The following is a 21,431-nucleotide window of genomic DNA, read 5'->3' on the forward strand; positions in this document are numbered from 1 at the left end:
CACAAAAGAAGGTTTTACCCATTATACCTCCACATACACATTTATCCACCAGCGTCTGGTCAGGCACGTTTCAGAATCGGGCTTTGCATTTGTTTGTTTGTATTTCTTCATGCATTAATTATTTAGCCACCAATAAATGGGTCTTACTGTTTGGTTTTCTTCAGGGATAATTAGGATTTGCTGGAAATGCGCTTACTTGAGGGTTTTTTTTTTGTGCCAAATTATAATCTTTATTAATTCTGTGTTAGTTGGTTGTTTTCCATTAGGTCTCCCGCTCTCTGACTCCCTTTAAACGTCTGTAAAACCCGAATAGAACTATTTCCATTTCCATCATATTTCTTTTCTTTTGTAAATACATTTTCATGCGTTTGTGGTCACAAATTTTTTATTTTTATATATTATTAGAGAGATTGATTGATTTTTGCAATAAATGTTGTTTTGACGCTCTTTGATGTGGTGCGACATATCACCACATGTACTAGTTCTCTAGTTAACGCATCAGTTCTGGGAGGCTTGCAGAGTTTAGTACTTTTAACGCAAAATATACATGAATCACATCTCACCCCTATTGCGCAAGTAGCGTTTTAACCCTGGAAAGACGTCATTAAGAGAGCTCAGGCATGTCATCGGTGTCTACAGCTCCTTATTTGCTAGAGATATAAAATAAATAGTTAAAAATAAGTCATTGAATTTAAGTTTGGAGATCTGCTGATAATTGTAGTCGTATAAGGGGAACGTATTTACACCGTATTCAAATATATCACACACATACTTTTCTTTATATCCCCTTTTTTGTACTTCCTCCTTTCATTGAGTGCATGAATGGGATGGAGTCCGCTCTGCGTGTTTAAGACGCAGAGTGAAAGAACAAAACCACTTCGCCCTCTGTGGAAGGAGGAGATGGGGGGCGGTTATGGGGGTTGAAATCACTGCGAGTGCTGGAGGAGGGGGAGGAGCGGCCCAACAGGAGAGGGAGGCTCGGAGGAGGTCGTCTGGGAATCTTTGTGTCGTCTTTCCAGGGGCAGACACTACCTGCACTTGTCAGTGATTGCAAGGTGACCCTTGACCGGAGGGAGTGGCGGCTTGTCAACATTAATTAGCGGCCCATGTCTGGGTATGTTCCACAGACCCTCGGCCATGACCGTCAGACAGACAGACCCACAGCGGCGGGCGGGTGACGGCCCCCTCTCGGCTTTGAATGACTCTTTTCTCCTTTCGTGTCAGAGGTCATCGTGTAGCCGCGCTCTGCTAATTGTTCTTAAAAAACGCGTTTCTACGTCTCCCGCCTTCTTTCTTCCAGTTTAAACCGCATAAATGTTGCAAAGAGCTGCTTAGCATCGTTCTGAAAAGGTGAAGGGGAACATATGGCAGACATCGATGATCTGCGATTAGAAAGACGGAGCTCTGCGCTGACAGGACGTCAAACCGAGCCGGTGTTTGTTTACGTGTACGCACATATGTTAAGCGCTAACCTTCCCCGCACCGGGCCACGAGTTACATACCACACCGCAGCCCCCCTCAATCCATCAGTCTTGGGTCCAAGCAGCCAGAGAGAGAGAGAGAGAGAGAATTAGCTATAATGAGAACTAGGACAGTTGCATGAATCTAATTACCCGTGAAACAAGCAACATAGTGGTTCTGCTGTTGGCCGGGCCGTTGTTGGCCGCACACACCAGGGATTTACATGCACAATGCAAACACGAGACGCCACGCACTGTCGTGACCTCGCATGACTCACCCGTTCATTATGTTTATTAGATTTCAGTGGCGTTTTTTTTGAGTAGCAATGGTCCTGAGGTAAGTTCGTGGATTTAGGTATGTGGATGGCATTACATTTAAGCCGTGTGAAACACTTCATTTAATACATATCAGAATCAGAACGAGCTTTATTGCTTTAAAAAGTAGTTACTTTAAAAAGTAGTTCATTACAATTACTAATTACATCATCAGTATTGCATTTAAATTAGTTTACTAATTTAACTAATTAGCTTTGTATAGATATATTTCTACATTCGATTGATTTTTAGTCTTGGTTTCTTTGTGAATCAGGAAAAACTGAAAGTGAATGCACCGGCGCACACAAAACTATTGAAATTGCATAAAAATGAACAGTAATGCCTTACTTAGCTTTTTCTGTGGATAAGTAATCTAATCTTTTTCAAATTTGTTTTGATGATGCAAGCTTCCACAGTACAAACTGACTGACAGCGGCAAAACAAGACAGATAATAAAGTAATTTTTTTATAATATATATTAATTATATTTATGTGTGTGTGTGTATATATGTATGCATATTGTTTTGTGTGTGTGTGTGGATACAGTTAATTGCAAGTAATCATTGGCCAGCTCTTTCTTTTCCCTATTTTGTAAGCATCGTTTCTGTATGATTTCTAATCTATATATATATATATATATATATATATATATATATATATATATATATATATATATATATATATATATATATATATATATAGGAGAGAGAGACGGAAATTCCTCACTGTGTGGAAAAACTTTTTTTTTTTGTTTTTTTTAACTGCGTATGCTTGTTTCACTTGTTCTTGCTACTTTTGCTCATATCCACGAGGCTCAGAAGGAAAAAAAAACAAAAAAAACAAACTGCCCGTTTATATGACATCCTGTCCATTGTAAGTTCCTATTCTCTTTGACCCCGGCAACACCCAATATAGAAAGGTTAAGACAATAGCCTTTATCACCCTGGCTTTCTTTCTCACTCACATGGGCATTTATTCACTTACCTCCTTTTCCTGTTGACTACTAAAACCTTTGCCCTAGACTCCTTACAAGCGATATAAGGTGCACAGCTCAGTGGATCGCGGTGTCGCCCACCCTCCTCTCAGGCTGCAGCTGATTCTAATCTCTTCCCTCCCAGCAGCTACTTCTTCTGGCAGACTGAATGGAGACCTGTGTGTGAATAGCGCTGCCTTCCTTCAAGATCCTACTTAAGAGTTAAGGAGTGATTTTGGTCAGAAAAATGGCAATTTTGTGTTTCTTTCTCGCTTCCTGCTGAAGACGGGGAAGCTTTTAGCGCTAGCTTTTAGTGGTGGTGCTAATACAACAGAATGAAGAGTGAAAGACGCACATTAGGCGTTTAATTGATGCTTTATCTGTTGGTGTGTTCAAGTCATGGTAGAATGAGTGCGCATCAACATCGCTGTGAAGATGTAGTCTTTCTTTTCGCAAAAGTTTCCAAAGAGGATGCTTGTCAATTAAAGATCACAGTTATTGATCACGATAAGTAGTTGTGAATGTTGACCATTTAGTCTGTGCGCATGATAAAGAGTAGCGATAAAGTGTGCCTTGAGAGCATGACTCGTTTAGCTCGACTAAATGAAATTAACTAAATTACATTTCCCACTGAGTTTTACTAAAAACAAAATTATAAATTGAGCAGTACATTTCTGCCATGAATTCTCCTAAATGCCCAGGTCTACAGTTTTACAGTTTTTCTTTTGTACTGGGCATAATCGGTAATATATGACTAAAGACAGCATAGTAGAAATAGATAATAATTAGAGCATTTCAAATCATGATGCATTTAAAATGGTATGTTAGCATTCACGTTCTGTGCTTCTGGTAGAATTTCTGCAGACATTTTAGCCAGTCGTTTCTTAAAGTAAAATATTAATATTTATACTACAATAAAAAAAAAAGGTTACTGTCTTCTAAAGGCACAATATGTACAATAATGCGGAAACTAAAGCTCATTCGTATCTATTTAATCACATAATCACCTGTACATGACTATTACTTGCACAATAAATAATATATATTTACTTACCTGTCTGTCAAAACGCACTTGATGGTGGAGTCTCTTTAGTTCAAGGTTTTCACAAGGCTCTCTCCATTTTGGAAACACCACGCCAATATTTATTGTACTTTTATTTTTGTGTTTGTTCCAATACCTTGTCGTCTCAGTTGGTTTTTTTGTGTTGCCATAGTATTCATAGGCAGAAACCCGAGGATAGTGTGGATGTTGCATCATTAGAAAACGTATAAATGCATAAAATGTGCAGGTGGTTGTTGGATATTTTATTACAAAAATCTTACATATTGTGTTTTTAGAGCTTTGGGGTCCGTAAGGTATTTGTTTCTTGAAAAAGATGCACAAGATTGCATTTATGTGGTCAAAAATACAATGAAAACAGTAGGCCTATCTGTTGTCCGGTAATTGGTTTTACCGATATTTAAGCATTTTCCATGATCTGATATACTATATGATTCGAATAAACTTTATGGGCTGTTAAGATGGTTAAAAGATAATAATTGAAAGTATAATTAAATCTATATTGGTATCGGTTATAAAAACTCAAAAATCTCTCTGTAATATATTCATGTGATGGCATGTTGTGAAAGCCGTTATGCATTTTTGCAGGATTTTTTGATTTAAAAAAAAATGTAGCATTACAAATGTATTCACGGTCACGTTTGAACAAATCAGTGCGTTCTTTTTAATTCTCATTAATTCCTTTTTTTCAAAAATGCACTGAAATTCCTGAACGCTCGTGTAGCAACTAAGACAAGCAAGCAAATTGGGATTGAGTTGCTCTGTTCGTCTCTTTCTCTCTTCAAGTTTAAATAGAGTTTCTAAGCATTATAAATAACCACATTTTCTATTATAAACGCAGTTGCAATTAAGCTAGTTGAACAAACATGGTCTTTTTTTGTCTTTTCTCTTATGTTCTGTCAGCCCTCTGAACTTCCTCGGGAAAAATATCTTTGTGTTTTTCAGCGGCGTAGGTTTGTTCGGGTTTCTGAATCCGCTCTGAACAGTAACTCACTGGTATGGTGAAGGAGGTAGAGTACACAAGCTCAGGTCGATAAAGGGAAACAGATGCCAAAACGCTAATTGGTACAGCCTGTGAGCCGCTCTCTTTCTCATCTTCCTCTGTAATCTTTTTTTTCATCCTCCTCTTTTTGATCTTTGGCTTACAGTAGGAGAATGAAAATAGGGATTTCTATTGGGCTCTTTCCAAAGTCTCCCCGAAACCTTTCCGTGATTGGAACAATGCATTCAGCCCATAGGAATGAGAAGGAGACCTTTACCTGCTTCTGAAGATTTACGTTCACCTCAGATTCAAGATCTTCATTAAAACATCAAGATTTTATATCTGAGAGTGATCCTTTTGGGTGGCTTCCAGCGTTTCACATCTTTATTATATATCTCTTTTCTCTTTGAAGGACAAGCGAATGTTTTTCTTCTGAATATTTGAAACGGGTACATAGAGAAGCATCTCTGTAAAATGCATCACGCTTAAGCATAGCTCTGGAGAGAATCAGACAGCGGTTACTCTTACTTCTTTATGCTGTTGATTTAACATCTACAGTCTATAAAATGTTATAACCTCGTTTGGCAAGTTTCAACCCTGCAACCATTGAAACACCGATGTGCTACTAACCCACACAAGATTTAGCATAGTAAGCGTAGTCTCCATACCGTAGCTATGATCGCACACGTACACAGAACAGGCGTCTGTTAGATGTGCACGTGATGGAAAAAATGTTAGGGAAAATATTTGCAAGGTGTCTCCTAAAACGTTCCCTGTTGAATGTAAAACAACATTCAGTGAATGTTTTTGTGACATTTATAAATTTAAATGTAAGTGAATTAGGGTTGCATGGCATACTAATACAGTAAAATGTACCAAAGGTTTATTCTAATGACATTTCTTGATTTCAGGATTACTGTACATGCACAAATTATTATATTATAATATATTATATTGCAATATATTATATAATATGTAGTTTTATAAATACATGTGTGCTCTTATATATAATTAATATATACAGTACATAAACATATATTATGTAAATAAAAACTTTTATTTTGCTTGCGATTTAATAATGAATAATTGGTTGACAACACTAACTATATATAACTTTTTTTTATTATTAAATTATGCACTTTTGTTTCTCTTTTTTCTGTTTGATCTATTTTAAAATGTAATCGATTCCTGTGATGCAAAACTCAATTTCTAGCACATTATTATCAATTTTAAAAACAGTCGCACTACTTCATATTTATATGAAAACCATGACATTATTTTCAAAATAAGTTAAAAGAATACATTCCTTTTTTTGTACAGGACAGTCCTGTTTAGCAAGCAATGCTTTTCGGTCATGTGTGTGTGGTTTTTTTAATTTTTTTATTTTTTTTGTAAAAGACGCGTGACATTTGACCCCAGATTGCTCCAGGGCTTTTGTTCTTATATTGTAAGTTTACTGTAAATCGCACCGCTAAAAGTTTCACGTAGTAAACTTTGACCATTATCAAATTTGTAAGACGCTCCAGATCTCCACCCTGCTCCTTCACCTTATTTTTCTGTGCCTGCGTATCATGTGTGATGGGTCAGGTAACCTTACCGCACCTCTGGCCCTCCTTTAGTTAAACAGAGCGTAGTCCGGGGTCTCTGTGGCTCTTTTGTGTGTGTGAAAGGGCTTTAGTGTGTGAATAGGGTTGAGGTGGGTGAATGGGGCTAACTGTGTCTCTCCATCTGTCTATCAGAGAGGGCTCTCATTACTCTTTGGCTTCCTGAAATGATCCATATTTCAAAGTCACGTCGTCCTGCGTTGATGTGTGAATGCACAGGTCTTCATTTTCTTTTCCGCGAGGCTTTTTATACCTGCCAAGAGGGACGAAAAGGAGCAAGATGGAAGCGTACGGGCTTGGAAAGAGCACACTTGCTCTTTGTTATGTGACCCGAAAAACACACAGTCTGTGTATTCACACGCACACACACATGTTCTCTCTGTCACGTCGAGACATTTATCTACCCCGGGTGCTCTTGAACTGTTCTTTATATTGCACTGCACAATATGTTTTCCTTCCTGGATGAACATTAATTATTCGAATAACTCCGCTGTAGATGGTTGATCTTTTGTGTCCTTGTGAATATTGATGTAAGCGTCTCTTACTCGCTAAATCTGTCAAAAATAGGCCAGGGTCGTATTTCAGCCCGAAATCAAAAGGCAAAAATAAGATTATATATTGCAAAGGGCCATTGAGAATTTTTGCCTTTGTGACATTGTTTTTTTTTTTTTCATGATTTTTTTTCACTTTCCGCTCAAATTCTCATTACCTTAATGGGGGAAAAATAATTACTTAAATGCAGCAAAAAAAAAGGATAAATATCATTTATAAAATGTATGTTAGTCATGGTAGTCTTTGCTAAACTGCCTCAAATTTATGCTAATTTAAATTAAAACTTAACAAGAAATTAATTGAAGTAATGTGAGGGTTTTTTTTCTTTTTATTACTATTTTTTTAATATATAATATTGTGTTTTTTTTCTAAACTTTCACTTATGGTAAACGAAACTGAAGAAGTGACGAGACGAAACTAGTTTTCATGAAAATATATTCAATGAAAAATTACAAATATTTAAAAACAAAAAAAGTGGAAATGCACTCCTGTAATTTGTTAAATACTTGAAAAAGGTCTGTATATCATTAATATTGTGAATAATTATTATTGGGGGGAAAAAAGCAAACATTTGAAACCTTATGGCAGAGGTGTGCAGAACCTTTTTTCAACTTTTTTTTTTTTTTTTTTTTTTTTGTGACTCCGTGAGGTTCGCTGAGAAATTATTTGCTGCCTGGTCTTGAACTCTTTTTATATTCCGCGCAGAACAAAATGTTTTCCCTGCTGAATGATCATTAATTACTCCAATAATTCCGCTGAAGTTCCTAGACCTTTTTATCTCCTCGTGAGGTTTTTCACGTCTCTCACCTCAGCTGTGGAGCTCATATGCGTAGTGTGAAGTCATTTCCAGCGCTGTTGAGCTGGTTAAATATTTAATATGTGTCTGACACTTTCTCTGTACAGGGTTCAGGTACTGAATCCCTCGGCTTTGACTTTTGTGTGCGTGTGCAAGACACACATGCACCGGAGCTCCCTCTTCCCGCAGAGACTGCTGAATATTTCACTGGCACACCGTGCCCTTTGATGCCTGCTTTAATCCTTCATGGCGCTCTGCAGGAGGAGCTCTCGGGGGACGTGTGTGTGTGTGTGTGTGTGTGTGTGTGTGTGTGTGTGTGTGTGTGTGTGTGTGTGTGTGTGTGTGTGTCCGCACACACGTGCATATGTGTCGGATGCGTTTTAATGAGGCACTTTTTTTTTTTTTTTTTTTGGTGAAAACTACAGCTGAGTCGTGTCTGGGGCTGTTTTTTCTTTCACTTCTCCTGAAAACCCACAACCGGTATATTCAGAGTCAAAAATGCGGGTGTTCAGTTCCTGCGTTCTTCACCTGTTCAATTTCCCTCCCCCCTGTAACCGTGTTTTTACCTTTCATCCCTGATGTACCTTTCATTTCCAAAATGTTGAGACATGTAGTCAACACTGTTTTGCAAAACACGTTGAATTTGGAGATCATGTTACAAAGACTGTGATTGCACCTGGTATTAACATCCGTCTCGGGTGATCCAATCACAATTCAGCAGCTCAAAAATACAGGTGTGATCCAATGTGTCTTGAGTTCAGCCGTATGGTGGGCAGAGTTTATAAATGGTAACATAATTAATAAATAAATATTAATATAAAATATATGTGTGTGTGTGTATATATACTGTACTTTAAAAAACTATTAATAAATATATATATATATATATATATTTATATATTTATATATATATATATATATATATATATATATATATATATATATATATATATATATATATATATGTGTGTGTGTGTGTGTGTATATATATATATATATATATATATATATATATATATATATATATATATATATATATATATATATATATATACATTTTATTTATATATACATATATACATTTATTTTTATATACATATATATTTATATATTTATATATACAAAATTTTATAGACCCCAGGGCAATATCAAAAGATGCTGTTTTAATTACAGTGTTAATAATATTTTAAATAGAGAGGATTTATGTTTAGGGTTTATTATTTGGTGTCCTCTCCCTGAGGACAGCACTGTCTCATTGCCGCACAGTTAAGCATCTCTCCTTCTTTACTCCTGTTGTCCTCCAGGACCCCTATAAACTGGGTCGTTCTCTCGCCCTCTGCCCACATCCATCCGTTACAGTCCAGCTCGGGTCAATATCAGCGTTCCAAACAGAGACAAACCCCCTGTTTACCGGCCCTCGTCTCCTCCCCTATGTTAACCTGCGAGCGGCCTTGGGCCTAGAGGTCATTTATCAGGGCTCGGAGCGTTGGGTATCATTACGGCGGGACTCGGGGTGCTTGATAAACTGGAGATGAGCACTTTGAAACCGAGCATTACACGTGTGAGGGGATAGATAAATATACTGTCCTGTGGCAGTCGGGTCGGCCCCCCTCGGGACAAATAAAACCCCTATTAACATCCAACCCTTCATTGTGTCTGACAGGCGAATCAATTAGGCGGGTGTTTAGGTGACCTGTGTGCTGCAGTGACAGTGAGGTGAGGGAGCAGATGAATGGAGCGGTCACCGGACTCGGTCTCTGGGGACTGTAGTGTGCTGCTCTGTGCTGGATCACTGTCACATGATCACCCGTCTTTCACTTCCTCACACTTCCTGCAGCTCTCAGTGCTTACACACTTTTCCCCCTTTTTCCTTTCCTTCCTTCCCTGCTTCCTTCCTTTCTTTACTTTCCTCTCGCTCTTTTCCCTCTGCTCCTACCTCCTTCTGCGATGTCTGTTCCCTCCTTCCTTCCTTTCAATTATATCTTCCTTGCTTTTGGTTTTATATCCCATGTTCATCCTTTCTTCCCATCCTTTTTTCTGTCCATCCTTTTTTCTTTCTTAATTGACTTCTCCAGTGACCCTGCACCTTTTCTTTCTTTCTTTCTTTCTTTATTTCTCTCTCTCTCTCGCCGTCTCTTATCTCTTCAGTTTTTCTTTCTTTCTATATCTCCTTCCTCCCAGCATTCCGTTTTGTTTTTCCCTTCCTTTTCCTTCTTCCTTCCATACTTCCCTTCTTAATTTTTTCAGCTTCTTTGATTTCGTACTTCATTCAGCCATTCATCAACTTTCTTGTTCTTCTTCCCGCCTCTCATTATTTCTTTCTTTTTCTGTTCTGTTCTTTCATTCGCTCCACTATCACTGCCACATTTTTCAACATTCCTTCCTTTTTTTGATTCTTCCATACTTTTCTTCTTTTCTGTTTCCTTCCTTTCTTCCACCTCTCTTAATTTCTCTTCATTGTAAGTTTTAATTCAACATTCATTTTATTCTTTGTCTTCCTTTCTTCCCACTCCTCATTTTCTCTCTTTCTTGTACTCCTTCATCCTTTCTTTCTATCACCTGTCACCTGTCTTTTCCCTTCCTTCCTCTGTGAGTTTCTTCCTTATTTCCTTCCTTCCTTCCTTCCTTCGTTTTGATTTTTCTTTTCTCTTAATCGCTACACTTCCTTTTTTTTGATTCTTCCATACTTTTCTTTCTTTTCTGTTTCCTTCCCTTTCTTCCACCTCTCTAATTTCTCTTCATTGTAAATTCCCATCAATCCCTACTTTTTTGTGCTTCTTCCTCCCTTCTTCTCTCCTTTCCCTCTTCATTCCTGTTCGTTCACTTTTCTTTACCTTAGTATCTTCTTCCTTCCTTCCTACAATCCCTCTTTTCTACCCATCTTCCCTCTTTTCTTACTTTCCCTCTTGTGTGCATTCTTCCTACTCCATGCTTCTGTCCTTTTCCTCCTCATTCCTTCGTTTTCTTCCGTTCCTTCATTCCCCCACTCATCCTGGCACCTTTCCCACCTTCCCTTTCTGTCATTCTTCCCCTTTCCTCCCTTTCTTCGACCTTTTGCTTCATGCTTCCCTCCTACTTTCATTCATCATTAATCTTCTCTCATTCATTTCTCCCTTGCTTTAGTTCTCTCTTCCCTTTTGTCTACCTCCAGCAGTTCTTCATCTCATTCTCTCTTTCTCACACACGTCTCTTCTTTCTTCCACCGGTATTCCCTCCTGGATGCTCTTCCATTGTAGAGCAGATTAATGGTGTCTCAGATGTATATCACACTTAGGTTTCTGATCTTATCGCAGCGCTCCACGCGGCCGAACAAAAGCCACGTGAACCTGCACGCATCGAGTGAATACACATTCTCCCACATTCACCTCCAGGTCTATCTCTGAATAACATCAGATTCTCTTACAGCACGAGAGGAAGGCAGATTTCACCCCTGACCTGAACTCGACCCTTTCATAACACGCTATAATCCACAAAAACGAACGTCTCGCCTCGAACGCGAGAATCAAAGCATTACGCCTGAAACGCACGGGCTCGGCTTCGGCAAACCGCGACTATTTTCTCATTCCGGCGGCAGACGTCGTTTAAACAGCGCCGTTTCTTAGGCCACGGCAGGGTCAGACCTCAAACCCTGGTGGACTTTTTAATAGTGTAACCGGTTCAAGCGCGAGCTCGTGCTGAGTGTGGGTGGAGTGTTTGTGTTCATAAGCTCTATGGACTTTCCTTTGTAATGGTGGAGGAGGTAAACATTCAGGAAGTCTGTGATTTTGCTCCGTGGCGCTGTGCCGCGGGTCAGAGGAGCTCTGTGTATTGAGAGTTTAATGTTATCTCGCTCCCCCTCTCTCTCTCTGTGTTTGTTTTGTCTATTATATTCGCAGGCCTCTGACCTTTGCATTGCTCGGTGTGTAATGTCCTGCTGCCTGACAGCTGGAGCTAGTAATACTCCATCCGTTCATCACACATGAACACAGGGCAGTATATGAGGGGACAGAGAGGCTGTGTGTGATGATCGAGCTCACTGGGGTTGACGGAAAGCCATCTGAGAACGGACAAGGACAAAATATGGCGCATTAAATGACCTTCTCACGGCGCTAAAGTGCTAACATTTATATATGAAATACTGGTTCATTTTTGAAGAACACTGTCAGTTTTAGTAAACCTGGAAGTTAATCATACTGACCGTATTCGCTCCGCTTGTTGTGTAAACAGGGCAGGTTCACACCTGTTTCAGTACTATATTTCATCTCAGTCTCAATCAGTATTTAAATGTGGCCCGCGTTGCAAGTAATATCCATTGAAGTTGACGCGTAATTTCTTTTTTGCAATACAAAATCATTTTAAAGTACACTCATGAATGCTTCATTGAACGCTGTACTGATAATTGAAACTTTAAAAGTTTGAAATCATCATTAATGTGGCATTATACTAATATATAAATTCTGTAGAAATGGCTACAATAATTGTGCAGCTATAATAATTTATTCATTATTTTCTATTCTTTTTTTCTACCGATTATATGGATTCTTGAGCATACTTTTTTGTTTTAAACAAAATAGGAATAATATAAATAATACTTGATTTAAAAGCCATTGTGTTAATATTAAGCTATATATATATATATATATATATATATATATATATATATATATATATATATATATATATAGTATGCTTAAGAATCCATAGAATTGTTAGGAAAAGAATAGAAAATAACGAATAAATTATTGTAGCTGCATAATTATTGTAGCTATTTCTACAGAATTTATATATTAGTATAATATATTGTTAATGTGTATATATATGTGTGTCGGTGGGTGGGTGTTTTTTTTGTTTTGTTTTTTTTGTCAATAGTCAAAGTGTAGCAAGATATCTACATCTTAATGCTGCAATTTTGATATTATATTTTAAAGATTAAATAGTCTTAACAATATTATACGTATCATTATGGTTTTATAACAAACAGATGTAGAGAACAGCGTGACAAATACTTGATTGTTTCATCATTTTACATCATAAAACTTTTAATTTGTTAAAACGTCTATCATTTCGTTTTAGTTCTTTATTTATACATTATTAGATCTGAACTTGATTTGCGACTTTGATTTGAGCTCAAATCTCCAGTATATTTTGAGCACAATGGAAAAATAGCGGAATAGCTTTGGTCTGCGCGCATCAAAACTGACATTTGGCAGATGGTAGATCAGGGAGAGGACTATCTAATCTGCTGCGTCGGTGTAGCCGGATCACATCCCGTCCTCTCATCTCACACACACACAACACACACCTCTATACAGTATAATAAGACCTATGTGCTTGGGTCCTTAGAGGAAACAAGCTTTCCTTTATATGACCGGGATGTCATTAATCTTTATGGAGGTTAACAAATGCACTCGCATGGAAGGTGTATTTCATTCACGGACTTTAACAATTGGGCCATTGTGCAGACTGAACTTCCGGTGTCCGTACCTTAGCATTCCTACCATTCACCGCGTGATATGAACGAACGTTGCGTTTTCTGTACAATATATTTATTTGAGAAGATTAGTTGAAATACGCTCGGGTCATGAGATACGGGTTGGATTTACGCCGCACTATCTGCTCCTCGCCGCGTCTCGTTCTTTTTCTCGTTTTTAAAAGACAATATTGCGGGAGCTTTTTTTTCACGAAAGCTCCATTTTGTGCAGCGTCTCTGTGACAAATTGCCGCTGCAGCGCAGAACGGCCTGGTTCGCTATGAGTTATGTCAAGTCAGAGCCGTTTAAGAGTTGTACCCCCCCCCCCTCTAGACACATTTCTGCTTATCCTCACCACGGGGATGAAACGCAATACAGCCTTGTCAGCTTAACGTACTCGTTTTCCTACACGTTTCTTGACAAATTTGTATAAATCTGTTCACTTTGTTGCGGAGTTGGGTTCCTCGTTAAAGAAACAACACCTTAAGACCTCTGTGTATTCTCTCTCTCTTTCTCCCCACTCTGTAATTTTTGTCTTCCTGTAGAGATTGAACGACTGCAGGAAGCGTTTTATATGTGTCAGGTCTCCCCTCTGCCCGAACGCTGTTCGATAATCATTCGTGGCTGTCGCTGTGGAGGCCTCTGACTGTAACAAACCTTATTGACGTTTCTGAGCCCCGATTCTCACCCCCCTCCGGTCAAATTCAATACGAAAAACGCTGCAGCTAAATAAGTCGGAAATGGCACCTGTCTTTCCTGTTCTGAGGCTCTCTTGTAAAATTGTGAACTTGTTTACAATCGTAAAATTTCCTTATAAAATATTGCTTATAAAATACCTTGGATTAACAAGAATTTACATTATACATCACGAGGTGTTATGATTATATGTAAATATAAAACATGTGATGTTAGATGTGTGTGTGAAGTACACATATTTTGAGGCAATTGATGTATTTACATGCATATATCAATAACATATTGATTCCATATGTATGTATATATATGTGTGTGTGTGTGTGTGTGTGTGTGTGTGTGTGTTACATATATACAAACACACACATAGACATTATCTTAATTTGTATGTTTATAATATACTAGTGCTTTCAAACGATTAATCACTTCCAAAATGTTTTTTGGTTTTTAATGCATACTATATCTATCTGTATATATTTATTATGTATATATAAATACACACACATGCATGTAAATATTTATGGGGAAAAAATTATATTTCTATATTGTATATATTTTTAATATACATTATGCGAGTATAAATATAGACATGTAAATACTTGTACTTATATATTGTATGTGTATGTATTTACACATTATAAATAATAAATATACACAGAAAACACATATAAATATAAAACATTTAAAATATATTCATAAAAATATTACAGTTGTATTAATTAACTGTTTGTAAGTGTGCATGTGTATAAATATGTAAGAAATATCTATAAAATACACATATTGTTTATTTACATATAATATATGTGTTATAATATAATATTATAATATTTAAATTAATATAGGTTGTTTTTTTTAGTAAAATATTTTTTCACATTGCTCCACATTTCTGTGTTGCCATCACATACAAATAACATGAAGATAGTTGTGCAGTATCTGCATAAATATATCTATTACGGTTAAAAAAGAAGAAAAAAAACTACAGCACAATCTCCATCAGTTTACCTGCATCCCTAATCATACTGCCAGCCCAAATGTGCAGCGCTTTTTTGGCTTTGCTAAAAGCTTTTCGTCAGAAAACGTGCCCAGCGCCGTCTGTAATTTTCTATAAAGAGTGCTAGACTTTCTGTTTTGGTGATTTCCACAGACAGCGATTAGTGTTTTTCACCAGACCCGGGACAAATGGACGCTCAATTCTTCATCACCATCGGGCCCTCAGCTTGACACAAACATATAGACGCATAAATACGGCCGCATACGAGCGCGCGCTCGTTTTTCACATTATTTCATTTGGGCGTCGTACCTACATTAACCCCGTGGCTTTATTTGAGCTATCAATCTATAGCAGCGATAGGAGGGGGGGGGGGCTGTTTGCTCTCTGCGGCTGCATCTCCCGCAGCATTTGCATTTATTATGGCAGCCTGCAGCGAAGCCCTTCTCATTTCACACTTTGAAGCTTCCTCCAGGGATGGATGGAGGAAAGAAGATCACTTTGACAGGTTGAGATTGTTTCTCCACATCTGCCGTCAGCTGTCATTTTAAACGTCTCTGTCCCGCCGCGTGGACGGATGCATGCGCGGTGCTTATGAATGTGTTTTTCTGTGTCTCCCCCGCAGGACGCCGTGGTTTAATGGCTGGGGTTTTAACCTGCCCAGGGGACAGTCCCTGCTCGATAAGTGGAACCTCATCCCAGAGGGCATCGATATTCTCATGACCCATGGGCCGCCCCTCGGTGAGTTCAATTAACCAATCCTAATGGAGTTCCATCCAATTATTCAGATTCTCCGGAATACATTAAATGGCGTTTGCGTGAAGCCTGTTGTCATGCTTGTCAAGAAACCCGTCATACGAAGTTATACGAGAAGGAAAGAGTGACATTTCTGGCATGCATTAAGTAATATCTGTCCTCGGAGCAATGTTTCAGGTTTTTCAGTCGGGTTGAAGTTGTTAAAAGTAAAACTATCTACACGTATTTATACATGCACGCATACACACGCACAAAAACTAATAAATAAGACAAAATTATGCGACAAAGTCACCAAAACATTAACTAAAATGTAGCCTCAGAGCAATATAAAAAAAAAAAAATATATATATATATATATATATATATATATATATATATATATATATATATATATATATATTAGCTAACATTAACTCAAAATCTAAGAACCACAAAAATACGATTTCATTGTTTGAAATTAAAAGGACCTGAAATCAAATGAAATATTAAGAAAAAGTTTGATTGCAGCTAGTTGAAACATTTCTTATTTTTGTTTAGTTTGCTTTACTAAAACAACTCCAAAACTATATCAACTATATAGAATCAACAGTAATAGTAATAACAAAAATAAATAACCTTCCAACTAAATGAATACAATTTTTAACTAAAATCTGATGTTATTATTAAGACTATTATTGCAAAAAAAAACCCTTGAAAACATATTAAAAAGAAAACCAATAAAAATTACAAAAAAAAAAAATAAGCAGGTGAATAAAGTAAAAACAGATCTGTTTAGCTGTACATTTGACTATTGCCAAAGTCTATATTACAAAATATTTTTAATAAAAATAAATAAATAAATTCAAAATATTTATAAAACCTATAATAGTATAGTAATGATAGTAAACACATTTGTAAAATGCCTCGGAGCTGTTTTCTCACTCATTATCCTGATGTTTCAAAAGGAAAAATAGTTTAACACGAGTCATGTTTTTCCTCTGAACTGATTTATTGTGTGTGTGTGTGTGTGTGTGTGTGTGTGTGTGTGTGTGTGTGTGTGTGTGTGTGTAGGTTTTAGGGACTGGGTACCGAAGGAGCTGCAAAGAGTTGGTTGTGTTGAGCTGTTAAATACAGTCCAGAGGAGAGTCCGGCCCAAGCTCCACGTCTTCGGGGGAATTCATGAAGGTGAGTAAAAAAAAAAGACATGGGTCACTGTGCACTACAATGATCTCCATAATCCAAGGGGTTTTATGGTCACCAAGCATTCATTTGATCAAAAGGTAAAAACAGCAATACTGTGAAATATTGTTATAGTTTAAAAATAATTGTATTCTATTTGAATATTTTCTAATTCTATCCTGTAATGTTTTCATCCTTCGGTGATAAAGCTGAATTATCAGCATCATTACCAATGAACAAATTATTCTAATATGCTGATTTGTTGATCAAGAAAGCATTTCTTATTATTATCAATGAAAACGGTTGTGCTGGTTAATATTTTTGTGTAAGCTATGATACATTTTTTCAACGGAAAGTTCAAAAGAACAGTGTTCATTTGAGAAATCGGTTTCGAATAATAAAGTATTTGTAACAGCTTGTTCCATCCTTTAGAGATTTAGAGTCTCAGAACAACATTAGCTGCATCAGCACAAACATAAACCCAATAAGCAGTCTAGGGTATAAATATATACGGATATGGGTTGAGTTTTAACACCAGATTTGGCTACAAGTTGAAGCCAGGGCTGAGGGAAGAGGGATCAGAGAGATCTGCCTTTGGGTTCAGCTTCAGACTCTGTTCACCAGATGTGCTGCATCCTCTCGCTTCCTCCCTCCAGCTTTCGGGGCTTTTCATTATTATTATATTTTTAATTAAACATGTTTAAGACAGAGAAGGGTTTCTGAGCCCAGGGGCTAATTTGGACAAGTGCTCCACTTGAGGAAAGACCTTGTGCGCTTTATTTTGTTTACTCAGTGTGTTTGTATGCACACGCACACACACTCACACAAACACACACACACACACACACACACACACAGAGTCGCATAGTTCCCTTTTGTGAATATAGATTATTTAAAATGCTCATTCATACACACACACACACACACACACACATATATTCTTGAAAAGTGTGAAATTAAATAACATTTAATAATAGAAAACATTCACAGGTTTTGTGTCAGTTATATATTTTTGGTGGAAATTAATACTTTTATTTAGAACATACTAAAACAGATCAAAAGTGACAGTAAAGGCATCAATAATTTTATGAAAGATTCTTTTCTGCAAATAAATGCTGTTCTTTTGACATTCCTCATCAGACATTCCTGAAAAGCCAAGCAAATCTTAGTTTCCACAAGCTAATTATTAATTATTTAAAATTTTTACATTATTAATAAGAAACGTTTTTTGAGCATTAATTCAGCATATCACATTGATTTCTGAAGGGTCATGTGACGCTGACATGAAACGGCAGCGATGCTGAAAATTCAGCTTTGCTTCACGGTAATGAAGTACACATTAAAATATTAAACGGTTAGATTAAACCGTAATAAAATTCTGCGAAAGAACCATTTTTACTGTAGTTTTGGTGAGTTTCAGATACTTAAATAATGCTTTTGATCTTTTGTGCATCATTTAAAAGTGCAATGCGTGTTTAACTAAAGAAAAGACACGGGTTTAAAAAGTTTGGTACGTGAACTCTCTCTGGTTTCCTCCAGGTTACGGCATTATGACCGATGGGTACACAACATTCATCAACGCCTCTACCTGTACAGTCAGCTTTCAGCCCACAAACCCCCCCATCGTGTTCGACCTCCCGAACCCCCCCAGCTCTTGAGACTCCCGCCAACGTCGGCCGTATTCTCCTTATGTTTTCTAACAGTATTTTGAAAGAAAAAAATAGTTGAATGTTTCTTTTCGAACGGCCGGGAAGTTTCCTATGACGGACGGGGGTCATGCAGTCGTCTCGTACAGAAGTGGTGAACAATCTTATGAAAAGATCTGATTAAATCTGTAAGATAATAAGCTTTGTGAATTTGTAAAATTGTCTCTTTTTTTTTTGTCAGTATGTTGGTATGGGACGCCATTGTTCAGTTTGTATATTCTTTTTTTTTCAGGATAATTAAGCTTTCTTTTAGCTGACAGGGATAATGCCTTAAACTAGCTTTAAGTTCCCCCGGCTGGAGCCCCTTCTTTCTGCTAGCCAAGAGAAAGCGTCATATTTATTGGGTTTTTTTTATCCAAAACTAAGGGGATTTCTTTTTTTTTCTTTTCTTTTTTTTGCATTCAAAGAACACTTTCTTACAAGCGCAGGGAAGACATGGATGCATTTTAACTCATGTATATTCTGGAGCGCCTCAGTCTGCATAGAAATTGGAAAATGTCTTAAAATATGAGTATATCTATATGTATGTGTGTAAGCTGTAAAATCTCTAACTAAAATTGTGTTTGTTCTAAGCCTCTTGAAGAATATCATTTTGCCTGTAAGTGATGACTTAAAGTGCGTCAGTCGCACACATGCTCTTTTCTGTTTTTATGAAATGTTCCTCTGAAGCTCATTCAGTGTTGCCTACTTTACGGCGTATTGTTCCATACAATAAACGAGTAATCGAGTTGAAATTATTTTAATGTACAATCTCAAAGGTTGTTTTTGTTTTTTTTTCTTTGAACCTGCTGAAACCAGGTTTAGTTGTCCTTTGGTATCTTGCGTATGATAGTTTTTGTTTTTCTCCTTTTTTTTTTTTGTAATTTTGCACTGTGTAAATGCAGTCTTGCTAGCACAAAAAAAAAATTATGCCAATAATTGTTTCAACTCTTGCCACTGTAAATGCCTCTCAGCTTTTCTTTTTTCGGTTACAGTCTCATTCCTGGAAAGGTTTAGATACGTTTCTTCTCTCTCTTTATTTTTTCTTCAGGTTTCATTGTGATATATTTAGCTGCCTTTATATGCAAATAAAATTGCAAGATTTTTACTTCTAAACATTTTGTTTGGTTCATTCTTATAGTCTAGCTATACAGCTGTGGCTTGTTAGAAAGTAATAAAGTCTTTGAAGGGGATTTTGTGATTTTTGAAATTTGTCTGAAATTTTTATTTCTAGTATTAGTGGTGCTTTCAGTATTTGGAGTATTAATACTTTATAGAATATATTTTATATATATATATATATATATATATATATATATATATATATATATATATATATATAATATTTATTTATTTTTTTATGTATAGAGTCTCAGAAACGTAATTGGTCAGTCACTTTTTGTCTCTGAGCAAATAATTATACCAGACTGCAATAGTCAAACGAACAGCTAAACAGGTCTGTTTTTATTGCATTCATCACTTTATTTATTTTCATTTTACCTAAAAGAGCAAATTGGAGTAATACCTTGGAAACTATGCTCAAAATCCAGTAGCTCAGAATTTAAATATTTAAATATAAATGAATGCAATCGAAAGAACTCTAACATTCTTTTAATGCATTTTTCACATTTTCATATCTTTGATTTGCCTTTTTCCTGAGTCAACTATACATACTGCCCTCTGCATCTTTTTTCAATTGAGGTCAGAGGTTATTTGTCATTTAATGTCTCCGAGATATAATTCAACCACATTCCTCAATACGAAACCTCAAAAGATCCAAGCGGTCGTCTCCTAAAAAGACCTCCGGTGAATGTAAGTTTTCACGTTCACAGAAAACTCATTCACATTTATCTCTTTGTAATCCAATTTGAGATACACATGAGCCAGCGGTACGTTAAGAGAAAGGAAACCAGCAGCGCTCTGGCCTTGGAGTCAAAGTGGGATCTCTTTTCGTCAATCTGAATCCCTCCAAGGCCACAAAAACACACTTTTCCACAGTCTCATATTCACCCTCCCCCATCCAGCTTACCAGCAGTCACATCAAAGGCTCCAAACCAATTAACACTTCCCCCAAACGAGAGCATGAAATATAGCCCCAGACCAGCTCGTTGGCATAATCCACATAATCATATTAGTATAACCCTGTGAGCTGGCAGCCTGGCACTGACACTTTTGTTTTCTCAAATCTTATTTTTAGAAGCACCTACACTCTCTGTGTTTCAAAAGAACAATGCTAATATACTACTTTTTTTCTTGCAAGTGGTACTTTTCATGTAAAACTCGTCACCACAATGCGAAAAAATATTCATATCTGGTTGGGAAAGTGCTCTGAATGTTTTTTTGCCACGCGGCTGTTCTGAAAAGAATTTATATGGCTAAGAAACCTACTTAAAAATATTTATGTAGAATTATAATATGAGAGCAAAAATGATCAAACACCTTCGAACATAATGGGAAGTAAATTTGCTAAAAATTAATGCTGTTAGCATTTTTTGTAGCGTGACAGTGGCTTATCTGCATTCAAATTTTTCCTAAACGGCTGTGATAGCGACATTAAAGAAATTTTTTTTTGCTATATGAACGATGATTCATCAATCATCAAATATACACAATCTAATTAGGTGAATTAGGTAAAAATGAACACCGTTAGCATTTTTAATAGCATGACAGTAGCTGAATTAAAAAAAAAGTGTTTTATCAGTTATGATAGTGGCTAGCATTACATTAAATTGGTCGTTTGGTAGAATATTGTATGATGATACAAAATTAAAAATCTTAAACACCCTGAAATAGTGTAGGTTAACTAGCTTACAGTAAAGCTGTTAGCATTTTTTCAGCCATGACAGAAAAGAACATTTAAAACAGAATGCTAGATTTTCTGTAGAGGCAATATTGTGTTTTTTTACTATATTGCACACACATCTCTAAACTATACTACACTGCTGAAAAAACAGCATGTG

General features: G+C 36.7%; 1 protein-coding gene across 1 annotated transcript in view; it reads left to right on the forward strand.

Annotated features, from left to right (window-relative positions):
• Positions 1 to 19,587, forward strand: part of mpped2a (metallophosphoesterase domain containing 2a) — a 48,411-nt gene extending 28,824 nt beyond the window's left edge. Inside the window, 3 exon segments of the mRNA XM_043245844.1 lie at positions 15,498 to 15,613; positions 16,679 to 16,792; positions 18,326 to 19,587. Coding sequence (XP_043101779.1) covers positions 15,498 to 15,613; positions 16,679 to 16,792; positions 18,326 to 18,444 — 349 coding nt within the window. The 3' untranslated portion in view covers positions 18,445 to 19,587.
• Positions 19,588 to 21,431: the final 1,844 nt, after the last annotated feature.

The sequence above is a fragment of the Puntigrus tetrazona genome, chromosome 7 (genome assembly GCF_018831695.1).
Source record: "Puntigrus tetrazona isolate hp1 chromosome 7, ASM1883169v1, whole genome shotgun sequence".
NCBI classification, from domain to species: domain Eukaryota; kingdom Metazoa; phylum Chordata; class Actinopteri; order Cypriniformes; family Cyprinidae; genus Puntigrus; species Puntigrus tetrazona.